This window comes from Micromys minutus, assembly GCF_963924665.1.
Source record: "Micromys minutus genome assembly, chromosome: 26".
Classification (NCBI taxonomy): Eukaryota; Metazoa; Chordata; class Mammalia; order Rodentia; family Muridae; genus Micromys; species Micromys minutus.
In genome coordinates this window covers 22,677,561-22,701,099 of record NC_137961.1, presented here as the reverse complement: position 1 = coordinate 22,701,099, position 23,539 = coordinate 22,677,561, and the positions used below count along the sequence as shown (strand labels likewise).

General features: G+C 39.8%; 1 protein-coding gene across 1 annotated transcript in view; it reads left to right on the top strand.

The window, feature by feature from the left end:
* CPNE3 (copine 3) overlaps positions 1–23,539 on the top strand; it is a 43,475-nt gene that overhangs the window by 11,199 nt on the left and 8,737 nt on the right. The window contains exons 2-11 of the mRNA XM_080938744.1: positions 2,945–3,084; positions 3,733–3,912; positions 4,788–4,862; positions 6,396–6,467; positions 9,436–9,519; positions 10,988–11,077; positions 15,548–15,646; positions 16,855–16,941; positions 20,918–20,977; positions 21,451–21,584. Coding sequence (XP_080794870.1) covers positions 2,953–3,084; positions 3,733–3,912; positions 4,788–4,862; positions 6,396–6,467; positions 9,436–9,519; positions 10,988–11,077; positions 15,548–15,646; positions 16,855–16,941; positions 20,918–20,977; positions 21,451–21,584 — 1,013 coding nt within the window. The 5' untranslated portion in view covers positions 2,945–2,952. The remainder of the gene's footprint in view (positions 1–2,944; positions 3,085–3,732; positions 3,913–4,787; positions 4,863–6,395; positions 6,468–9,435; positions 9,520–10,987; positions 11,078–15,547; positions 15,647–16,854; positions 16,942–20,917; positions 20,978–21,450; positions 21,585–23,539) is intronic.

Here is a 23,539-nt window from a genome sequence, read left to right as displayed (position 1 = left end):
TACTGTTTTTTTAGTACTGTACCAATGTTTTGCTATGAAAGCAGCAGGAATGGGGGGCAGTTTAATGTATATTGGCATAATCAGGAAAATCATCATGGAATGTAATAATAAAATATAGGAAATGCAGGATCAGAAAGGATTGATCACTGCATGGAGCTAACTGGTGCTGAAATAATAGTAAACACCTGTCTACATTTCAAATATATTGACTCATCCAATCCTAAGACAGTAATTTACATATGGAAGAGGGAACTGATCAGGATGTAGCCTTAGTCTCACATAGTGAGCATCAGGATGAGACTCCAAAGCATTGCTATATGGTCATGGACAAGGGGATGCTGCAGGCCTGAATGTGATAGATGAAAAGGAGGGACATAACTACATATCAGAGTACAGGTGAGGGCTGTAGGTTTGCACAGCACTGTAAACCAACTAGCTGTCTGAAGGAGACACAGCAGATGTGTATGAAAGGTAACACCCTTAGTTTATACTTGGCTTCCCAGTCGGAGGAGGAGAAGATGTACTGGTTAGCGGATTTAGGACCAGGCACCTTTGCCAGCACATCAAGCTTCTAAGTTATAGACAGCCTCAATTTTACTGGGTTCGTGTTTTGCTGCTTCCCACTCCCCATCTTTATTCTTTCTTTCCTCTTGTGTTTTATTTTCAAGCAACCCCGTCCCTTATCTTAATTCACAAATTAAGGTAAAGGTGGCAGGGAACCATGTTAACAAAATGACATTGTATGCACAAACTTTTGATCCATGTACTCAGTGCTCTGTTCTGTCCAGTCTCCTGTCAGGTTCATTTTTCTCCACTTGGTTTGATATTATATCATGTATTCTGGCGTACATTCTGTCCTCTTTTGTCCCACTTGTCCTGAGCTTATGTTGTCTGCCACATTTGTTCAAATGAGATCCTTTGAAACCCAGGCAATGTAAGTCAGCTCCACACTGTTAGCTGTCCTCCATCAGTGTCTGTAGCTTCTCTCTGCCCTTCATATCCTTTGAGCACACCGTCCATACTTACTATAGTACTCAACTATTCAGACACATGTTAAAAGGACAGAAACCAAACAAAGCACAGAGTATCAAAGCTAAATGCAATTTTGTAAAGGATGCAGAGTTTTAATTTTAATTTAATAAAAGAGAAGATAGGAAGCAAATTGGAGATTGTGGGAGGCTGCCATTCCTTAGGAAGTTCTTGGTGAAAGTGAGCTGCATGGTTTTCTTAAGAATCATTTTTATCTATACTAAGACCAACCGTATTATTCTGGGTGTCCAAAAATTTAGGAATCCTACATTCTCCTGTTGACTTTAAGGTGTTTTTAGAAAGTAGACAGTGTGGCTGAAGGATGGCTCTCAATCTGAACAGTACAGTGCTCGCTTCTCACGCATGGGAACGTGGGTTTGTTTGGATCATCACCATCACCCATGTAAGAAAGTGTCTATGACACTAGCTGTTATGAATGGAAAGAACTTATTGCAAAGAACAGCCTAGCCAAACTGATGAACTCAGCGGGGTTCAGCGTTTCAAAGTGAGAATCAGTAGTTGAGGGAGACATTTGACATTGATGTTTGACCTCCAAACTCCTCTTCTCTGCCACTCACATCCATACAGCCACATCAGCATTCATACACAAAGTAACTAATGAGTTATTTTGAAATTGTCAAAGAATCTTATCCTTTTCACTTGTGCCTGAAGAAACATTTTATACAGCACATAAAAGCTAGTGCCATTTTACATATTAAACATGATGCTGAGTGGACTTATTCCTGTATGCCCAGAAGCTCAGCATCCCAGATAGAGAGAACTGAGCATTCCAAATAGAAAAGATGTTAGGGAGGAAATGCTTTCTTGCCCAGAACCTGTACTACCACCGTGAACCCCTACTTTATGCTAGACAGGTGGCTCTGTTGACATACATTTGGGGAGTGTAGTACTCTGTTCCTCTTCTTGGTGACATCATGGCACTTGCAGCTCCAAGGAAGAAAGCGTCTCACTCTCAGAACTTCAGGGTTTCCTACTCCCGTCCCCCCCCTTTTTTTGCAATTTTTTTTCCAAGACAGGGTTTCTTTACACATAGCCCTGGCTCTCCTAGAACGTACCCTCTGCCTCACCCTCATTCCTCTAAATGTATTATTTGGTGGTTAAAGAAGTAGGGTCTGTAGAAGTTAGGCTAACTGGTATTTCTTGGCAAGCCATGGCTAATCAGCTACAGCTGAATGCTACTTATGCAGCATTCTCATTGGAATCATCTAGAGATGATACCTAAGTTGAACCTTAAACAACATAAATAGAAAAGAACAGATAAATAGCAAAGCATCAAACTGGACATTTACAGCATCTAGCAGGACTGAAGAGGGAAGCCCTAAGAACCTGTCATGCTAGAGTTCCCAGGAACTCCTGGAAAATCCAGGAAGAACATCTTCACACATGGCCATTTTGGCTTCTCGTTCTCAAAAGTAACTCTGTTGGTAAAGGTTTGCTGTTTGTAAGGTTAGAATGCTTTTAATACCATTGGACATTTACTTTTCTCATTTCTTTGTCACTGGGGTGAGTGGTCGGCCTGTCCCAAGAATATCTCAGGATACTTGATAAGTATGCTTGACTTTGAGGGCTTGCTAAGTCAGCTCTACACAGACCATGACAATTAACCAGTATATTTTGCAGAATATTATATATGCAGAGGATTAATGCCTTAATTGCTATCTTGAAAGTATGTTTTACTGCTGGATGGTGAATAAACTTTACTCCACAGAAGAAAAAAATATTACTGAACTAAACTATAAGGACCTTTAGTCCCAAGAGGCTCAAGTAGCAGTCCCATTCTAGCAGAGCTGTTCAGTAAATTCCTGCTGACAGTTTGCCATAGGAATTCAGCTATCTCCAGTAAGAGTTTTAGAATGTTTCTTAAAGATTCTGTTTCTCATTGGTTCTCCCATAGCTCAAGACATGGCTGCCCAGTGTGTCACGAAGGTGGAACTAAATATTTCCTGTAACAACCTTTTGGATACAGATGTAACATCGAAGTCGGACCCTTTATGTGTGTTGTTTTTGAACACGAGTGGTCAACAGTGGTATGAGGTAATCCTGAATAATTTAGGTGAAAACCGGTCCTTATTTCTTTTTGACAATGTTGGAGTTTACTTTAAAACGTTAAAAATAATACCGCAGGACTGTAAGATAGCTTAAGAGCCCTGGCTAATCTTCCAGGCAACCTAGGATCTATTCCCAGCACCACATGGTGGATCGGCCACCTCTGACTCCAGTTCCAGAGGATCCAACACTCCCTTCTGACCTGCAGGCACAGCACCCTCGTAATACCCTGAATTGCGTGCAGGGGGAGCACCATACACATTGACAGCAGCACTGAACCATCTCATCTGTTGGTGCAGTTTGTTTTTGACCACGTTGTCTTTGATAACACAATCCCTCAAAAGATTGATGGTGACTAAATAGTCCAGGGAGCTGGCTCAGAGGCTAGATGGCTAAACCAAGCAACTTCAGTTTGAGCTCCAAAACCCAGTGGTAGGAGAGAACTGGCTTTTCAGTTGTCCTCTGACCTCCACGTGCATGTCATATAGTACCTGTGCATCCCACATACACAGACATTTAAAGACATTTAGTCCTCACGCTTATGTGTAATTATATTTTGTATGTAGAGAGGTTAAAAACGTAAGTACTTCTAGGATCTGAAAAATGTCTTTGTTTTCTTTTGGGGGATGAGTATAGGTTGAACGGACAGAAAGGATTAAGAATTCTTTGGATCCCAAATTTTCTAAGACATTTGTTATTGACTACTACTTTGAAGTGGTTCAGAAGTTGAAGTTTGGAATCTATGACATCGACAACAAAACTATCGAGCTGAGTGATGATGACTTCTTGGGAGAATGTGAAGTTACTCTTGGGCAAGTGCGTGTCCAGTTCTTGTTACCTTTGCTTTCATTTGTCCTGCTGTTCCCATAGCACAGCGTCCTGGCATTCTGAATTGCCACCAGATGGCCCACTGAGTATTGCTTTTAGCATTCTAGGGGTTTTCTAGCAAGACATTCCAAACTCTTTTTACAGTCCTCCCCACAAAGCAGTTCCAAAGACTTAAGGACCACAGGGCCAGCCAGGATTATCCCAGCAGCAGCCCTCTTAGTCACCATTGTGCTGATTAAGCTAGTGTCTCATGGCAGTCAGGAAATACCTGACAGAGGACTTCAGGAAGAGGAGGCTCATTTTTCTTTGGGCAGGGTCTATTTTGTAGCTCTTGGTTTGAGCTAGGGTGGATCATTTACCCTGAAGCTCCTTTTTGGAGTGGAGGTGAAAGATCTTTGAATATTGTTCATGAAATAGTTTTTTTTTTTTTTGTGCCACTGGTCCTTCCTCATTGCTGTGACTCAGTGCTGACAAGAGCAGCTTAAAGAAAGGTTTATTTTGGCTCACAGCGTGAGGTTGTAGGTCTGTCATGGAAGGAAGCATGGCAGGCGGGTTTCAGCTCAGCGTGTGTGGAAGAGTTGAAATTCTGGACTTTTCCCCATTCTGAAGAAGGAGCTAACATTGCAAGTAATGAATGGACGCGCTAATGCACAGATGGATAACACCTGCCAGAGTGAAGGCCGTGGGAGCCTTGTCAGACGGACTGCAAATGTGGAGATGCACTTTAAATGTCTTTAAGGGGAGCAGTTTTAATGTCCTTCTAATGGCTTTACGCAAACTTTATATTTAACTCCTTCTTTTTTTTTTTTAAGTATGCAGTTCAGCAGCTCAAGTGATAAAATGTTACTTTCTGCTTTTAACAGATCGTTTCCAGTAAGAAGCTAACTCGACCACTGGTGCTCAAAAATGGCAAACCTGCAGGGAAAGGGAGTATTACGGTAAAGATAACATCTTTTGCTTCAAGAAATAGTCTCTTAAGTCTAATAAGCAAACAGTCCACGGCCCTGTCTGATGAGTTAGTTGATCTGGAACACTGCGTTCCATTCACTCCGGCCTGTCATCACTGATGGAAACTGCCACGCTACCAAAGACTACAGTGGACTGTAGGAATCCCTTCCTTCAGTTGTTTGAAGTTGTCCATCAAGGTCAGGTGTACGTCTTCCATGAATGTGTCAGTTCTTAAATAAGAGAGGAAAGGTTCAGTACTGAATTAGTTTGGCTCTGCATAGTATATGTGGCTTTCTTACTACAACGATACCTAAGTGGTTATTATAACAGGGTCATTCAACCTACAAACTCGTAGCATGCTATTCTAGCACTGAGGAGCCTGAGGCAAGAGTCACCCAAAGTTCAAGCCAGCCTGGTCCACTCTGAGTTCTTGATTATCTAGAGCTAAATAATGATGTGTCTCAGAATTAAAAAAGGAGGGGGAAAGGGGAAAAACAAACAAACAACCCAGAACCAACCAAAACGTCATAGAAACTCTTTATCCAGCCTCCTGTCCTCACATCTGCTGCACCTCATCCCACACAGTGTTTCCACGGCTCATTGTTCAGCTATGAGCAAAGACTATACATGCTTTACCATACTTGAAACTTACTGTTAGCATGATAACTGGCCTTTGGACACCTCTTCTTGTAGTGTTTCCATCATCAGTGATAGTATGCGAGCTAGTTTTCTGTGATCTGGAAGTCTGGTTGTAACAATTATCAAGTACATTTCCTCAGTAGCTGCTTGTCTCTTAGATTTCCAGGAGGACAAGAAGATTGAGGCCACTGACAGTGCTGGCCTGCACTACAGAGACCTCTATTACTAGCTAAGATACTGTGACTTCATTTCAGAGCATATAAGCCTTTTGCCTCTTTCTAAGGATTTCTTTGGAGAGGAGCAATTAATTCCCTTACTCCATGACATCCCCACCCCCTTTCTAGACTTTGCTATAGTGGAGGCTAAATGCAGAGAGTTGAGCTGACTTAGGGTAGAGTGGCTCTTGCAGTTACACTGGGTGAAAAGTCCTGGGCTCATATTTTACTTAGAGGTCTATAGACGGGACTTACTTATTCTCCCTTCTCAATGTGTGCAGATTTTTAACTGGTTTTGTGTAAGGGATATCAGTCCTTCAGTCTTGCGCAACTTTGATTGTTCTATGGAGTAGGAATATGTAGCCTAGAGAACTAGTTTTTTCCTGGCCATTAGTTTTATCCTTACACATTCTTGACCATATCCACAGTGGAGATATGTTTGCAAACACCTTCTGTAATAAGCACTGCAAACCTCACTTCTGCCATACACGCACTGGAAACAGGGCTTTCTAAGGAACCACACTCAAAAACAGCTTGTCAATGGTATGGAGCTTGCCTAGCTTGTGCCACATTCTGAAGTCCATCCTCAACTGCAAATACAATACAATAAAAAGAAAGTGCTTAGTTCATACTTATTCATTTTCTTTCACCTGCTCTATGTACTTGTAGATTTCAGCAGAGGAAATAAAGGATAACAGAGTGGTGTTGTTTGAAATGGAAGCCAGAAAACTGGATAATAAGGTAGGTACATTTTGTGTATTGTGCAAGGAAGAGGATCACCTTTTCCCAGCACTGGTCCCTCTTTGAGACATTAATGCAGTTAGCGTGAACTGTTCATCTGAGCAGAGCCTTCTTCCTCTCTCCCCCTTCTCTTTCTCCTCTCTTACTCCACTGGCCATGTTTAACCGGTACCCATTTCCCTTCAGCCTTTTCATGAAGATGCAATTAAGGATTAAAAGAATTAACATTACAGTATTAACATTACAGTAACGTTTAAGAAAGTATTTTAGTAACCTTTAGTAAGAAAAAGCCTGTGGTTTATTAATTATAAATCAGCTAATGCTTTTGCATTTCGATACTTGAATACACACCAGTATGCAGTGTTCTTCACCATTTTTGTTTACCTTAAAACTTAATTTGAAAGTGTCTTAAGACTAGTTCCCAGAGTCTTTAAAAATTAACATACATACATTACTACAATAGCATTTTTTTAAAATACTATATTGCCATGTATAGTGATGTACATCTTAGATCCAAGCACGTGGGAGACAAAGGCAAGGAGATCTCTGAGTTGAGGCCAGCCTGGTCTACAGAGTGTGTTCCAGGCCAGCCAATAATATATAACAACAGTGATACACTGTCTCAAAACAACAACAACAACAAAAACCCAACAAACAAAAATCATCCAAGAATTACCATGTTCTGTCACTCATCTTTAACGATTGTGATTCATGGTAAATTTTGTTTCTCTATATCATTTTCCCTCTTCCCAGATACCATGTCATTTTGCATACAAATATTTTGGGATGTTTCTAAAGACCCTTTAAAGGGTAATTATTTAAAATGCCTCATAAGATAGTTTTTTGATCTATAAGTTCTTTCTTGTTATGTCTTTCTTGCCATCTGTCCCCCACTCCCTCTTTTCTTCCTTTCCTGTATCACGTCTATTCATTTGTCTATCTGTACATTTAGGAAACAGATTCCTCTGTCCTGTAGAAGTTTGTTCATTTAGCATGTAGCTAATAAACCCCTGTGGCATCATTTCTCTTGCTTTACTCTGTTTCCTGACTTCACTAAGCTGATCTGATGGTATTTTACAGTGTTGTCAAAACAGTTTCATCAGTTGTGGTATTTAACTCCATCAGGGGCTTAATACTGTGTTACACGTTTTAGTAATTTTAATGCCTATTGATGGTAGCTATCTGCCTATGTTATGTTCTTGCAGGTCTGTGAAACAATGATATTCTTAGTTAAAAAAAAAATGCTTACACAGACAGATGTTTCCCCAAACTAAATCTCCTATTGGTTGGTTGGTTGGTTGGTTGGTTGGTTGATTGGTTGGTTGGTTGATTTTTGGTGTTTTGTGGCAGGGTTTCTCTATGTAACAGCCCTGCTTGTACTGGAAATCACTGGCTTCAAACTCTTATCTCTGCTTCCCAAGTGTTGGGATTAAAGGTGTGCGTGTGCTACCATGCCTGGCTGTGTTTTAATCTGAGAGAGGTGTGTTACTAGATTTTTAAACTTTATTTTACACTTGTGAACATTATGCATGTGAATACTTTGCCTATGTGTATGTGTGTGCATGAAGCCTTTGGTGGAGGGGTTCAGATCTCCAGGAACTGGAGTTATGGATGATCAGGAGTCACTGCGTGGATCTTGGAAATTGAACTTGGGTCCTCTGAAAGAGCAACAATTGCGGAAACATCTACCCAGCACCAATACTTATCAATTTCGAAGTATCTTTTCTACGGCGAGAACTAAGCATTTGATATTCTTTGTATACATTTTTTTCTGAATAAGTTGATTCCCTAACATCTTCTAGATGTGACTACTAAGTATTTTTTGTTGTCTTATGTTAGTCTTTAAATAGCTATAAACTTATATGTTAACATTAACAACTTTTAGCTACAGTGGGTGAATTTTGGCTGATATTCAAATTATCCCAACCTCAGCCTCAGTTTTGAAACAAACAAGTGACAAGTATATCTAGTTAGTGCCTTTGTTCTTTCTCTGTCACATGACATGATGCTCCATGTTAATTTTTTTCTAATTTCTATTCTAGACGGACTGTAAAAGGAGCTGGTGTCACTTTAGAGGCTGTGTGTTTGGGGGTGCACTGGGGTAGAGGTGCTCACCGTTGGCTGCTGCTCTCACTTAGGATTTGTTTTTGGTTCTTTTTAGTATACAGACACAGAGAAAACTTTTCTTTTAAAGTTTAAGTTTATTGTGTGTGTGTGTGTGTGTGTGTGTGTGTGTGTGTGTGTGTGTGAACTTATGTGTCTGGACACTTGGGATTGTGTGTACAGAAGCAAGAGGAAGGCATTGGATCCCTCAGAGCTAGAGTTTCAGATATCTGTAAGATGCCTAATTTACATGTATGCTGGGAGCTGAACTAGTTCATGACAAGCATCAGGCACTTGTAGCTGCTGAGTTATAGACGTCGCCAGCTCCCCTGCTCTTTAAAAAATAGTTTTCTTATGTTTTTAATGTCAAACTCATGACAGTCCTCCTGTCTGCCTCCCAAGTTCTGAGATTATAGGTGTATATGAACCACCATGCCAGAAAGGAAAGGTTGTTTTGTTTCGCTTTGCTTTTCTCTGAGGTACAAGTTAAAGCCCAAGTCTATCAATGAACAAGGTAAGACTTTAGACGTTATTAAAGACTTCAGTCATTTTTCTCCGGGTTAACTGTCCTGTCTTCCATAGAGTTGGTATGAGTAATGCTGGGGATATCATGTATGTACTTAATACAGCTGAAGGGAAAGTTAAAATGCTGACATCGAGCCAGAACACTCTTATCAACACTTTTAGCAGTTCTCCCTAGTAGACTTCACACATTCTCAAGTCACTGAGATAATGGGATTTGCAGCCAGTGTATCATTACTATGGAGTTGGACCTGTGTGATTGTGTAAAACTATGTACACGTATAATCTGTATAAGTTGTGTTTACACAGGGTTTAACATAACGAAAGATGTTGTTTAAATGTAGGATCTGTTTGGGAAGTCAGATCCGTACTTGGAGTTTCACAAGCAGACGTCTGATGGCCACTGGCTAATGGTCCACCGAACAGAGGTAAGGTTTTAAATCTGAAAGTAGAATGGTAGTTTTTTGGCATTATTATAATAACTTAATACACACATACATATAAAAATGTTTAAGACACAGTCTTTGTATAGAGCCCTAGCTGTACTGAAACTTACTATGTAAACCAGGTTGCTCTTGAACTCACAGAAAATATTTATTTTAATTCAGATTTATATGCAGTTCATTAAACAGTGCTCATTCACTTTTTTCTCTTTAAAAAGAGACATTGCCATGCTTAATTATTTACATTTTTAAATTGTATAAATATATTAAATGCTCTTTCTTGCACTCTCTCTCTCTATATATATATTTCTCTGTGTGTCTCTCTGTCTCTCTCTCTCTTTCTCTCTCTGTCTCTCTCACACACACACACACACACACATACACACACACACACACACACACACACACACACACACACACACATACACACACACCACACACACACCCCACACACTAGTGAGGCCAATTTACTTTTCTTTTGGAAAACCATCCTAAAACCTGGAAAACTACAAGCATCTAGTTCCCTTCAAATATATCAGGCAGTTTTTAAGAGTAAAGGCAGGCAGAATTGGAGTACATACCTTTAATCTCAGCAATCTGGAGACCACAGATCTCTGTGAGCCAGCATTGTCTGCATCGTAAATTCTGGGCCAGCCAGGCCTGCATTGCAACACCCTGTCTCAAAAGAGTGAGGGCGTGCTCGATCCCTGGGACATTACCTAAGGAAGTCACCATTGATTTACTAATGACATTCTGTGCGTCCATCACCCATGCTCAGATTTCCTGTGTCAGACACGTTTTATATAGATTGCATTTTGTCTCGGTTTCTGTGAAGCCTCATGTTTTACTTTTTCCTGCTAAGCTCCCAGGTAGTTATACACATCTCTTTACTTGCCCATGTTTTCATCCTATGGGACAGTTCAGATTATTGAGACTAGAATGGATTCTTTTGTTCACTCCACATCAAACCTTATGTCAAGAACACTGTATATTCCTTAATCATGGTTCTCAGATTGCATAGTACCAATGATGCCAGGCAACTGGTTTAAGCTGGTGACTCTAAGACTTGTGAATCATAAAGTCCTATATTTTCTATTTTAATTTATAAGCTATTTATGGTGGAGTACGTTGAGAGTAAATGAATGACTTTTCTCTTGGGTTTTGCCCAGCGATTTCATCAACCACTGATGATCCTAGCTTGAATCAATTCGATTGGGGGCTATAAAATAGTGATTTTTGTTTTTCTCCAATCACCACCAGATTAATTACTTTTTTAGTTCTATAATAAGTTGAAGGAAGGGTTTATTTGGGTTTACAGCTTCAGAGGGATAAGAGATCATGGTGGAAGATTGGAGGTATGGCCACTGGAGCTGGAAGCTGAGAGCTTACTGTTGAACCTTGGAGAGGCAGAACAAGACACTGCATGTCCTGAGGGATCCTTTGTTCTTTACAGGTTGTAAAAAACAACTTGAATCCCATGTGGAAGCCTTTTAAAATCTCTCTCAACTCTCTGTGCTATGGAGATATGGACAAAACCATTAAGGTAACTGGAACTTATTACTCATGTACTCTGTAGTTTGCTATAGGATTATGTCCTGATAAGCCCATCATAAATAGAAATCCTCATAAGTTAGGCTAGATGTGTAGCTTGGTTAGAGCAGTGCTGAGTGATCTCGAAGCCCTTTGTTCACTTTGGGGAGAGACACAGGAAGAAAGGAAAGAAGGGGAGGAAAAGGGAGTACGGGAGGGAAGAAAGGATGGTAACATGCATTTAACATACCTAGATTATATAGTAACCTAATACACAGGTGTTAGTATTTACCATGGTGGTCTTGTGGGTGATTTGACTTGCTGCCAGTGCACAGCACTAAAAGAGAATGTCACACCTTTCTATCACAAGGTAAGATTAAAATTTAAAATCCATTCTGTGTCTACTAAACTTACAACATTGTAAAGTCAAAATCTCAAGTCACACTAGAAACAACTGAGACACTGTAACTCCTACAGATTCATACATGTTTACCTGTCTTTTAAAGTTAATATGTAAGATTGCATTTTTGAGTAAATGATATTATTATAGGCATTCATATTTGACTATACTGTCTAATATGTTGACAATGCTTAAGGGTACAGAATAATTTCATTTTAACCTGTTCTTAAAAAATAAACCATCCAATTTAAATATGTCTGCATTTTAATACACTTCTTTTGCTAGGCAAATAAACACATTAACTATGTTTTTTTGCCTAGAAGGTCTCCTTTGGAAAGCAGATGTCAGTTATTCTGATATCTCAGAATCTTTCTGGTTTTCGTTGTGCAGAACAGTGGAGCCATTGTAAGACAAGGGAAAGCAGATGAGTCTCTACAGTTAGTGTAAATGTTTTTTATCTGTAGGTATATACCGAATAAAACAAAACCCTAGCCAGCCAGCCAGTGAACACTCAAAAACTTTGTGTATGTGTGTTTTGTGTATCACACTAAAATACACTCACCTTTTATGGTGAGTTCTGTCTGAGAACCAAACTCAGGTCCTCCTGACTGATCTGTCTCCTCAGCCCTAAAATATGTCTTAATACAACTCCTTATACAAGGCTTTCTTACATTTGCAACTCAAAAAAAAAAAATGAAGGGGCTTTGATGTTTCTTGTTATAATTAAAAAAAAAAAACAGGAAAGATGATATAAAACATCATATGGTTTAGAGTCAGATCATAGTTGGTATTTTGATCTAGCTCTTTAACCAGATAAAGGATGCTGAGGAGGTCACTAATCTCTTTGCTAATAAAGTAGATAGTGATTTCTACCATACAAGAGGGTGAAGTAGAATATGGAAGGTGAAAGCTTTGTAAACTGGGGAAGCAGCAGCAGAGATGCAAAACCACTTCATTTCTGAGTTTTGGAAGAAGTTTTCCCTGCTTCAAGAGAACTTAAAATGTTTAGTGTGATTTGTATGGTGTGTCAAAAGGCAGTGAAAATGTAGGTATAGTATAAATATATAGATATACTATGAATTATATAGGGATGTTATAGAAGTAGCTACAAATCCTTATTTTAAGGCAAATCTAGAGAATGTAAAAGTCTATACCTTGACTATTTGATTGTTTCTGACAAATAAACAATAAAACCATGTTTCTAAAACATTTTTTACTCACAGTGGCATGCTTGCAGGGCCATTTTGTCCTAGTAAGTAAACTGAGTTTTGGATGACTGTCTTTATTATTAAGCCTCTCAGTCTGGTTTTGCCCTGCACACTTGGTTTTCCATGCCATCGCTCACTTTAGTTCTCTCATCTGTACTTCTTTGCAATGTCAGCCACAGAGCTGCAGGTCACGTCCTATGCGGAAAGCACATAAAGGCGTGGTAAAGAACTGCAGAGCAGAGAATAAAGTTGGAACCTTCTGTGGCTCTTCATTGTGTTGTCAATCTAGCATGTGTTGTTTTAACAGATGAAGAGAAGAAGAGAAAGGTCATGCATGCAGCCAGCTTGCCTAAAGTGGGAATGCATTGTGTGGTGTGCACATTCCTTTACATGTATCCATGTGCTTTATACACACACACACACACACACACACACACACATTTAAATTTCACAAGTTCTTCAGATACTGTTGCATAAATAGTGAATAGTACTGGTGTTTAAATTCTTGAAAAGAAAGGAAAATGGTATGAATCCTCCTACCTCAGCCTTGTTGCGAACATATTCCAGCATTAAAGCTGTTGTTGTGTCTGCCTTTGAGAGGACAAGAGAGAGCATTTCCCTTTCTTTCCTGTACTGAGTAATCAGAACTCAGGCTATAAAGGTGTAGTTTCTATGTCTTTACCCTTTAATTGATCTAAACTTATTTTAAAACATTTTGGTCCTTCTGAAGGTCTAACTTAATCCTCTTGATGCTAACGTTTCATTTGGCTGACATATATGTAAATTGATGTTCTCCATGGACTCTAAGAGGCAGAGCTTCATTTGCCATCATTTAGGATTGTCGCTAAAAGTGATCTTGTTTTATCATTAAGATGGGTTGTTTTCTGCCTTCTTGAACCTTTGCTTCCTTTAAGAAAATAACCAATTCCTTATTTTTTCCCTTGACACATTAATAAGATTAAGGCCAAGATTAATACCCATAAGATTGGGTATTGAATATATTGGGCAGGAGTCAAAATGTCAGGCTTGGTCATGGACAAAAATATCTCTAAGGCCCTTCTTTAAACAAGGCACATTGCTGTACTTGAATGTCCCTGTTTTGACTGATTGAGTGACTTTAAGTGTTCCTGAAGGATAAGGAAAACACAAGTGGATGAGACTTTTAGTGTACTGACTACTTTTCCATCAACCTGACACAGACTAGAGTCATTTTGGAAGAATCTAACTTGAGAAAATGCCCCCTGAGATTAGTCTGTAGGTACATTTTCTTAATTGACAAATGATGTGGTAGAGCACAGGTTCTTGTGGAGGGTGTCCTGGGTGCCATAAGAAAGCAGGTTAAGCAAGGCACACGGAGCAAGCTGGTAAGGGGCACTTCTCCATGGCTTCTGCATCAGCTCCTGCCTTCAGGTTCCTGCCTTGTTCCATTCCTGCCCTGACCTCCTTTGATAATGAGCAGGGATGTGCAGGTGGAAGTGAGATGAACCTTTTCCTCCCCACACTGATTTATTTTTTTTTTAGCCCCGGTATTTAATCACAACAATGGGAATCCTAACTAAGACATCCAGTTAGGAAAAACAATCAGAACTGAAAAGAAAGCAAACATTCTGCCAAACAAACATGTAAGATTCCTTAGTATTGTATCTTGGCAGTCACTCCATCTTCATGAAGGCTGGAAGCCTGGTGGGGCTCTCACAGAGGCAAATGCAAATTGCTTCTTGTTAATATTAGAAGCCTCTGCTTTGTCCAGCACTTGGGAGGTAGAGGAAGGAGTTTGAGGCCATGCTGATCTACAGAGTGAATTCCAGAACAGCCATGACTATACAAAGAAACAAAACCACCAACAAAGCAAAACAAAACAACAAAATAGCCCCAAACCAAAAACAAAGCAGAAAACAAAGAAGCTTCTGGCTTGCAGCGGGCTCCAGAAGTGTCTGAGGTTTCACTGTGCCCTCATTGCTCATCTCATGAGACGCAGCATCTGTTGGCCTTGTTCTTATTTTCCTTGTCTCATTTTCACAAAATGGGAATAATAGTATTTTTTTTCTATTCTATGTACCTCTTGGGTCTATTTAAAAATGTATATGAACTATGTACACATAAAACATCCATGTAAGTAAAATGATATGTTGAAATTACGCAGGATGACAAAACCGTGTCTTAAAAGTTCACATCCCTGTCATCAATTTTTTCTACTTCCTTTGAATACATTAGATTAATAATAGTTCACAGCACCTTATATTTCCATTAGAACAAGCATTCTGGTAAATACTTTTCTTTCATCTAACATACATAAAACAAACACACACACAAACAAACAAAAAAACCCAAATAAAACCCTACTAAGAGCAACCTATCATGGAAACTTCACGGAAACTGGTTTTACTCTATAGAGTTTTCCTTCATGTTGTAAGACTTCCAGTTTTCAGAGCACATACGACTATCATGTCTAAGTTGTAACTATAAACCCAGCCTCCTTGTGTTGCATCTGATGAGACTCTAAATCATCTAGGACTTACTTATATCGTTATTAGCTGCTAGGATGCTGGCTTCTAGCTCTTATACAGTGATAAGTAAAGCAAATGAAAGACTAGAAATCATTGCATGTAGACTTCTATCTGCATCTACAGAGAGCACAGAGGAGCTACAAATTGCTTCCTGTGTGAAGTAGAGGCCATATTTGTGGGTTTCATCTTCCATAGGGTAGCGCCTGTTCTGGGGATAGCTAGGATTTGAACATGTGTCAGTATCACTTTCCTAGCCTCCAATTAGATACTGATATTATAGATTTTTCTTACTCTAATTAAAAAGGCATGCTTTTGCAGCCAATACTTTTTAATAAAACAATATTGTTTTTCTATATATTTAACTTCAGGTGGAGTGCTATGATTATGATAATGATGGGTCACATGATCTTATTGGAACCTTTCAAACAACCATGACAAAACTCAAAGAAGCTTCCAGAAATTCACCTGTAAGTTATATCTTTGCAGCTATAAAATATATTTAATATGGTTATTTATTATTATATGGTTGTCTTTGGCACAGCAATTGGTTTATCGTGATTTTTATTGTTTATTGCTTAAAACCCTATAATCTACAAATTTTATGTACAATTTCATGCATGGGATATGTGTGTTACTAAGTAGACACCATGTAATAGTAGTCAGTACCTGGTGAGAATTTCAAACTACAGGAGAAAGCAAAGACTATCTTTAGGAATGGAAGTAGCTTTTCTCCCTGTATCCTGGAAGAGAAAGCATCATACTCCAGTACTGAGTGGAGCAATGCTTTGCCCACATAGGGAAAACAGAGCACGATCAGCTCCAGTAGTAGATGTGACAGGTGTACCCTTCCTGTATTTTCATAGAAGGACTTGACTCTATCTGCAGGTATAAAGTGCTAAAATTTAGGGGTAAGCCCAAGAATCATGAATGCACAATTTAAGTAGAACCATGGAATATTCTGAAACCTGGAAGGTTTTCTGTTGTGGAGTATTCACCAGACAAGACTGATTACACATGTGTTGAAGACAATAGAAGGTCTTATTAAGTAGCTGGTGACTACACTGGGTGTTCAGGATCCCACTGTAGCTCTGAGCCTTTCTCAGAATAAACTGATCCCCAAAATACGTGTCCTGGGTTGACATACTTCAGTTCATAAGAACTGTTAGCCAGAAATGAAACTACAGAAGCCAAAAAGCAAGGTTAGTATATTTAGAGACTGTCTCAGAGCTATGGCCATTGACTAATTAGGTCTTTGTTTTCATTTTGGCCAGTGGTGCTGTCTGCATGATGAGCTTTATAGCCTAAACAGTACTTCCATCATGGAGTCAGTTGTGTTAAGGTTGGGGACCTACTACATTTCCACATGAAAACAAAGCCAACCACATGCTGTGTGGAGAGTATTTTTGGTAAAAAATTATTTTAGGTTCAAGATTCGTGTACATGAAACTGCCATTCTTGTCAAGTTTGCATTTATATTAGAAGTTTGACTTTTGTGGCCCTAGGATTGGGCTTCATGTATTTCTGTTTTGTTCTGTTTGGTTTTTTTGTTTTGTTATGTTTGTATAGAGTGTTTTGTTGTTGTTGTTGTTAACAAGATTAACTTAGTTTTTTTTTTTTTTAGGATTTGATTTTAAAGGAAAAGGTTGTTCATTTAAATCATTTTGTCCTCCAACAGGTTGAATATGAATGCATAAATGAAAAAAAGAGACAGAAGAAAAAAAACTACAAGAATTCAGGTGTTGTCAGTGTGAAACATTGTGAGGTCAGTTGGCCTTGGCCATTTGTAATGTGAACTCACTTTGTGAGTTCTTGTATCTGTGTAGTTTTATATCAAATAAGTATTGCTCTAAGCGGCTGGAAATGACATGAGCTTCTATCTTGGAGGAAAGAATAGGGAGTGAAGTAGTAAATAATTCCTTAAATAACTCTGCTTCATAGGTTTAACAATTTTTAAAAATATTTTCAAATCTATGAATGAATGTTTGCCTGTGTGTAGGTGTGTGTGCAGTGTCTGTAGAGGCCAGAAGAGGGTGATAGGTGTCCTGGATCTGGACTGGTTGTTAGCATTTCTGTGCGTGCTGGGAGGTGTCCTGGATCTGGACTGGTTGTTAGCATTCCTGTGTGTGCTGGGAGCCAACCCACATCCTCTATAAGAGTAGCAGGTGCCCACTGCCAACATTTTAGCAAAGGATAAAGAATAATAAAGTTGTCTATTGTCTTAGAAATAGAGATTGGAAATGATCTGACCAGGTGCATTTATACTAGCTATTATTTCTTCATAAGCTGTTAGGAATGATGGGGAAAATCCAGGCTCCTCCCACTGAAAACATGTTTGGTTTTTGGTTTTAATTCTTCTATTTTTAATTTATTTACACTCCAAATATTGCCCCCTCTTCTGCCCTTCCATGAGTTCTTCAGCACATCTCCCAACCCCTTTGCTTCTAAGAGGGTGCTCCCCCACCCATCCACCCAGTCCAACCTCACCCTGCTAGCATCTCTCTTCTCTGGGACATTAAGTTCCTACATTATTAGCCATCAGGACTCACAGGCTGTCTGCAGAGAGCTGAGCACCAGAGGAGATGCAAGAGCTCTCCTACTGAGCCCACAGGCCTCCATCTGCACCCTGAGCTATAGCTGGCCAATTGCCATCAGAACACCCAGCCTGCCCATAGAGAGCTGAGTGCTCAGCACTGATCTTCCTCTGGAGGCCACAGATGCACCGGAAAGACAAGCTCCATTCAGAGACAACAAGATCAACTAACATCAAAGATGCGAAGATGGCAAGAGGCAAGCACAAGAATCTAAACAACAGAAACAAGACAATTTGACAACATTAGAACCCAACTTTCCCACCATAGCAAGCAGTGTATATCCCAACACACCAGAAAAACAAGATTGGGACTTAAAATCTTGCCTCATGCAGATGATAGGGTCTCAAGAAGCAAATGAATAACTCCTTTAAAGAAACACAGACACACACACACACACACAGACAGACACACACACACAGACACACACATACACACACAGAGACACATGCACACACAAGTACAAGCTGTTAGAGAAACACAGGAAAACATAAGCAAACAAATAAAGGAATTGAACAAAACCATACAGGATCTATGAACAGAAATGGAAACAATAAAGGAAAAACAAAGAGAGCCAACCCTGCAGATAGAAAATCTAGGAAAGAAGTCAGGAGTCATAGATGCAAGCATCACCAACAGAATGCAAGAGATGAAAGAGAATTTCAGGGGCAGAAGATGCCATAGAAAGCGTTGATAGAACAGACAGCGAAAATGTAAAAATTAAAAAGCTCCTAACCCAAAACATCCAGGAAATCCAGGACACAATGAGAAGACCAAACCTAAGGATAATAGGTGTAGAAGAGAGCGAAGACTCCCAAATGAAAGACCCAGTAAATATCTTCAACAAAAGCATAGAAGAAAAATCCCCCAACCTAAAGAAAGACATAAACATGAACACACAAGAAGCCTTCAGAAGTTCAAATATATTGGACCAGAAAAAAAAATTTCTCCCGACACATAATAGTCAAAACACCACATGTTCAGAACAAGGAAAGTATACTAAAAGCAGTAAGGGGAAAAGGACAAGTAACATATAAAGGCAAACTAATAAAAATTACACTAGATGTCTCAAAAAAAACTATGAAAGCTAGAAGATCCTGGACAGACGTCATACAGACCCTAAAAACAAGTACCAGCCCAGGTCACTATATCCAGCAAAACTTTCAGTTACTATAGATGGAGAAACTAAGATATTCCAGGACAAGAGAAATTTTACATAATATCAGTTCACAAGTCCATCTCTGAAAGGATAATAGATGGAAAACTCCAACACAAGGAGGGAAGCTACAACCTAAGAAAAGCTACAAATAATCCTCAAATAGAAGACCAAAGGAAGAAAAGCACACAAACACAATTCTACCTCTAACAACAAAAATGACAGGAAACAACAATCAGTATTCCTTAATATCTCTTAATATCAATGAACTCAGTTTTCCAACAAAAAGACATAGACTATCAGACTGGATACGTAAATAGGACCCAGCATTTTTCTGCATACAGGAAACTCAATTCAGCAACAAAGACAGGCACTAACTCAGAGTAAAAGGTTGGGAAAAAACTTTCCAAGCAAATGGTCCCAAGTAACAAGCTGGAGTAGCCATTGTAATATCGAATAAAGTAGATTTTCAACCAATAGTCATCAAAACAGATAAGGAAGGACACTTTTTACTCATCAAAGGAAAAAAAATCTATCAAGACAAACTCTCAAACCTGAACATCTATGTTCCAAATACAAGGGCACCTACATTCATAAAAGAAACTACTAAAGCTCAAAACATACATTGCACCACACACAATAATAGTGGGAGGCTTCAACACCCCACCCTTATCAATGGACAGATCATGGAAGCAGAAACAGAACAGAGAAACAGTGAATCTAACAGAAGTTATTAATCAAATGGATTTAACAGACATCTATAGAATATTTCATCCTAAAGCAAAAGAATATACCTTCTCAGCACAGCATCTTCTCCAAAACTAACAATGTATACAAAGAATTCAAGAAGTTAAGACTCTAGAGAATCAAATAATCCTATTAAAAATAGGGTACACAGCTAAACAAAGAATTCTCAACTAAGGAATATTGAATGGCTGAGAAGCACCTAAAGAAATGCTCAACATCCCTAGTCATCAGGGAAATGCAAATGAAAACAACTCTGAGATTCCACCTCATACCAGTCAGAATGGCTTCAGTTCTTCACAAAACTCTTCCTTAGGGATCCCGACCTCAATCCATGGTTGGCTATATCTACATTTGTCTCAGTCAGCTGCTAGTAGAGCCTCTTAGAGGACAGTCATGTTAGGTTCCTATCTGCCACTACAACATGGCACCAGTAATAGTGTCAGGGTTCGGTGCCTGTGCATGGGATGGATCCCAAGTTGGGCTGGTCTTTGGATGGCCTCTCCTTCAGTCTCTGCTCCACCGTGGATGTGGAGGCTCCCAGGACCCAATGGGGATAACTTTAACTGAAATGCCCAATAGTGGGGAATTGGAACCCATAGAGACCACATCTAGTAAATAGAAAGAGCCATCCATCAATCCAAAAAAAAATTGACTCAAAATTGTTCCTGTCTAAAGGAAATGCAGGAACAAAAATGGAGTAGAGACTAAAGGAAAGGCAACACAGTGGCCGGCCTAACTTTTAATTCTTTTAAATCTTGATTACTAAATGCTTGTTGAAACTATCAGTATATTAAACTGATTACATAAAACCTACAGCGACTACATATCCTCTTTTGCCATTCATATTCTAATCCTTTTGCTTTTAGTCACCTGCATTTTTTGATGTTTTTATTTCAATATATTCTTTCACTATGAATTTTATTATGTCATTCTCATAATGAATATAATGCATTTTGTACAGGCTCAACTTCCTGTTACCCTTTCTTGTCTTCCCACTCTTGCCCTTCCTTCTCCCAACTCATCTCCTTTTGCTTTCGTGCCCCTCCCCTGCTCTGTGTGTGGACCTCCCCTTATGAGCCCTTACCGTGATATGTCAGCATTAATACTGCTGTACTTAAGCTGTAGCAAGATCTTTTAGTCCTGACATCTAGAGGAGGAGTTTTGTATGCTTAAATGTGCCAAGGGGCCATTTATTTTTCATGTGTAGTTGGAAAGTTTGGTTTTTAACAGTGTGTTTTTGTTTTTAGATTATTGTAGAATGCACATTTCTTGACTACATCATGGGCGGGTGCCAACTGAATTTTACTGTAAGTAACACTAAGTTTTCTAATATAGGCTGTTAGATGGTGCCTCCCCACTCTGTTTTGCAGCATTCCTTTACTGCCAGGCTGTCGTCATGAAATTTACAGTCTGCTTCCTGTGACTTCTCATGGAAGTCTGACTTAGTTGGTGCGTTGTTGAGTGATCTCCTCAGATACGTATAAACCAGTGGGTTTCCTACAGTAATTTAAGGAACAGAAACAAACATAAGAACGGCTCCTAAATATGGTTCATACATTGATACATGATTCATGATTCTTCAGTCTAGAAAGAGAAGAACAGATTTTTCTCATGATGAATCCAGCTCAGTTGTTTGTGGAAATGCTGTGAGCATGTGTCAGGTGGCAATAGAGATTCTGGGATGATTTGGGGTCTTGTTTCCTCAAGTTTTCTTGGACCTCAAGCTCAGATGGGTAGCCCTGCCCTCTCTTTGGTAAGAACTGCTGTTGTTTCTTGGTAGGTGGGAGTAGACTTCACCGGCTCCAACGGTAACCCCAGTTCTCCCGACTCCCTGCATTACATCAGCCCTAATGGTGTTAATGAGTACCTTACTGCCATCTGGTCTGTGGGATTGGTAATTCAAGATTATGATGCGTGAGTATGACTTTGGAAATACTGATGTACACATTTGGGGATGCCTGAGAAAGGACACTTCTGTCTCACCAGCTAGTGTTCGAATAGAGGTGCAAGGATGGAACAGTATATATGCTAGGAAACAATTATTACTGTTTACAGTATTATGACATCTAGGTTTCAGTCACATATCTAACTTACCCTAATGATTAAAACTCCAAGGAATCACACCAAGCAAATGAGTCTTGTTAAATTCTTTCAACCATACATGGAGAAGCTATATATAACACATGATAATTAGGTACAGCAAAGAACACCTTTTGATAATGAAAATACATTTATCCTTTATGAGAAAGGGTCTTACTGTATCCCTCCCTGCCTTAGAACTTAGTATGTACACCAGCTTGACCTTGACATCTCAGAAGTCTGTCTACTTTTCTTTCTCAAATGCTGGAATTAAGGAAGTGCATCACCACCTTCTGCTGGAAGTAATTTTTTATTGGATATTTTATTTATTTAAATTTCAAATATTATCCACCTTCCCAGTTTTGCCTTAACAAGCCCCTATCCTCTGCCCCCTCCCCCTGCCTCTGTGAGGATTCTTCTCCACCCACTCACTCACGCCTGCCTCAGCACTCCAGCATCCCCTATCCTGGGTCATCAAGCCTCCACAGGACCAAGGGGCTCCCCTCCCAGTGAAGTCAGATAATGCCATCTTCTGCTACATATCTATCTGGAGCCATGGGTCCACCCCCCACCTCATGTACTCTTTGGTTGGTGGTTTAGTCCCTGGGAGCTTTGGGGAGTCTGGTTAGTTGATATGGTTGTTCTTCCTGTGGGGTTGCAAGACCCTTCAGCTCCTACAGGTCTTTGCCCTAGCTTCTCTATTGGGGTCCCTGTGCTCAGTCCAATGTTTGGCTCTGTGCATCAGCATCTATATTGGTCTGGCTCTGGCAGAGCCACTCAGGAGACAGCTTTACCTGGCTCCTTTCCGTAGCACTTCTTGGCATCGGCAACAGTGTCTGGGATTGTTGTCTGCATATGGGCTGGATCCCTAGGTGGGGCAGTCTCTGCTCCACTTTTTGTTCCTGCATTCTTATTGACAGGAGGAATTGTGGATTAATATTTTTGAGGTAGGTGGGTGTCTCAGTCAGTTGCTTGTTGAGCCTCTCAGAGTACAGTCATGCTAGGCTGTACTGTAAGCACAGTAACAGTGTCAGGCCCTAGAGCTTCCCCTTAAGATGGGTCCCAATTTGGGCCGCCTTTCCCTCAATCTCATCTCTTATTCTTGTCCCTGAAGCTCTTTTAGATAGGAACAATTCTGGGTCAGAGTTTTGACTGTGCGATGGCACCTCATTCCTACACTTGATGCCTTTCTGCTTGAGGTGGGCTCTGCAAGTTCCCTCTCCACACTGCTGGGCATTTCATCATAGTCCCTCCCTTTGAGTCCTGAGAGTCTCTCACCTCCCAGGTTTCTGGTACTTTCTATCTTTAAAAGAGAAAAGACAAACTGGGTTTTCCTTTGATTTCAGGGTATAGTGCTGGTTCATATTTGTTCAAGAAGTAATGCACAAGGTTTAAATAGAAAATAGGTTATGAGACATGAATTTTATTTCATTTATTTATTTAATGTGGATATGTTGCATTAGTGTATGTATGTGCACCACATGTGTGCAAGAGCTTATGGACATCAAAGGATGTATCAGATTTCCCAGAACTTGACTTGTAGGTGGTTCTAGCCACCAGATGGGTAGATGCTGAGAACTAAACCCAGGTCCTCTGCAAGAACAAATTCTCTCAGTCACTGAGCCATCTCCCACCACAAAAAACTATTTTTATAAAATGTATACAAAGGCTGTGGGGAGATTGAGAGCATTGTGAAAGTCTGAGAGCCTGAGGTGAAATCCCTAGCACTCATCTAGAAAGCTGGCTGTGGCTCCTCGTGCTGTGACCACACTGAGGGAGCAGAGACAGGC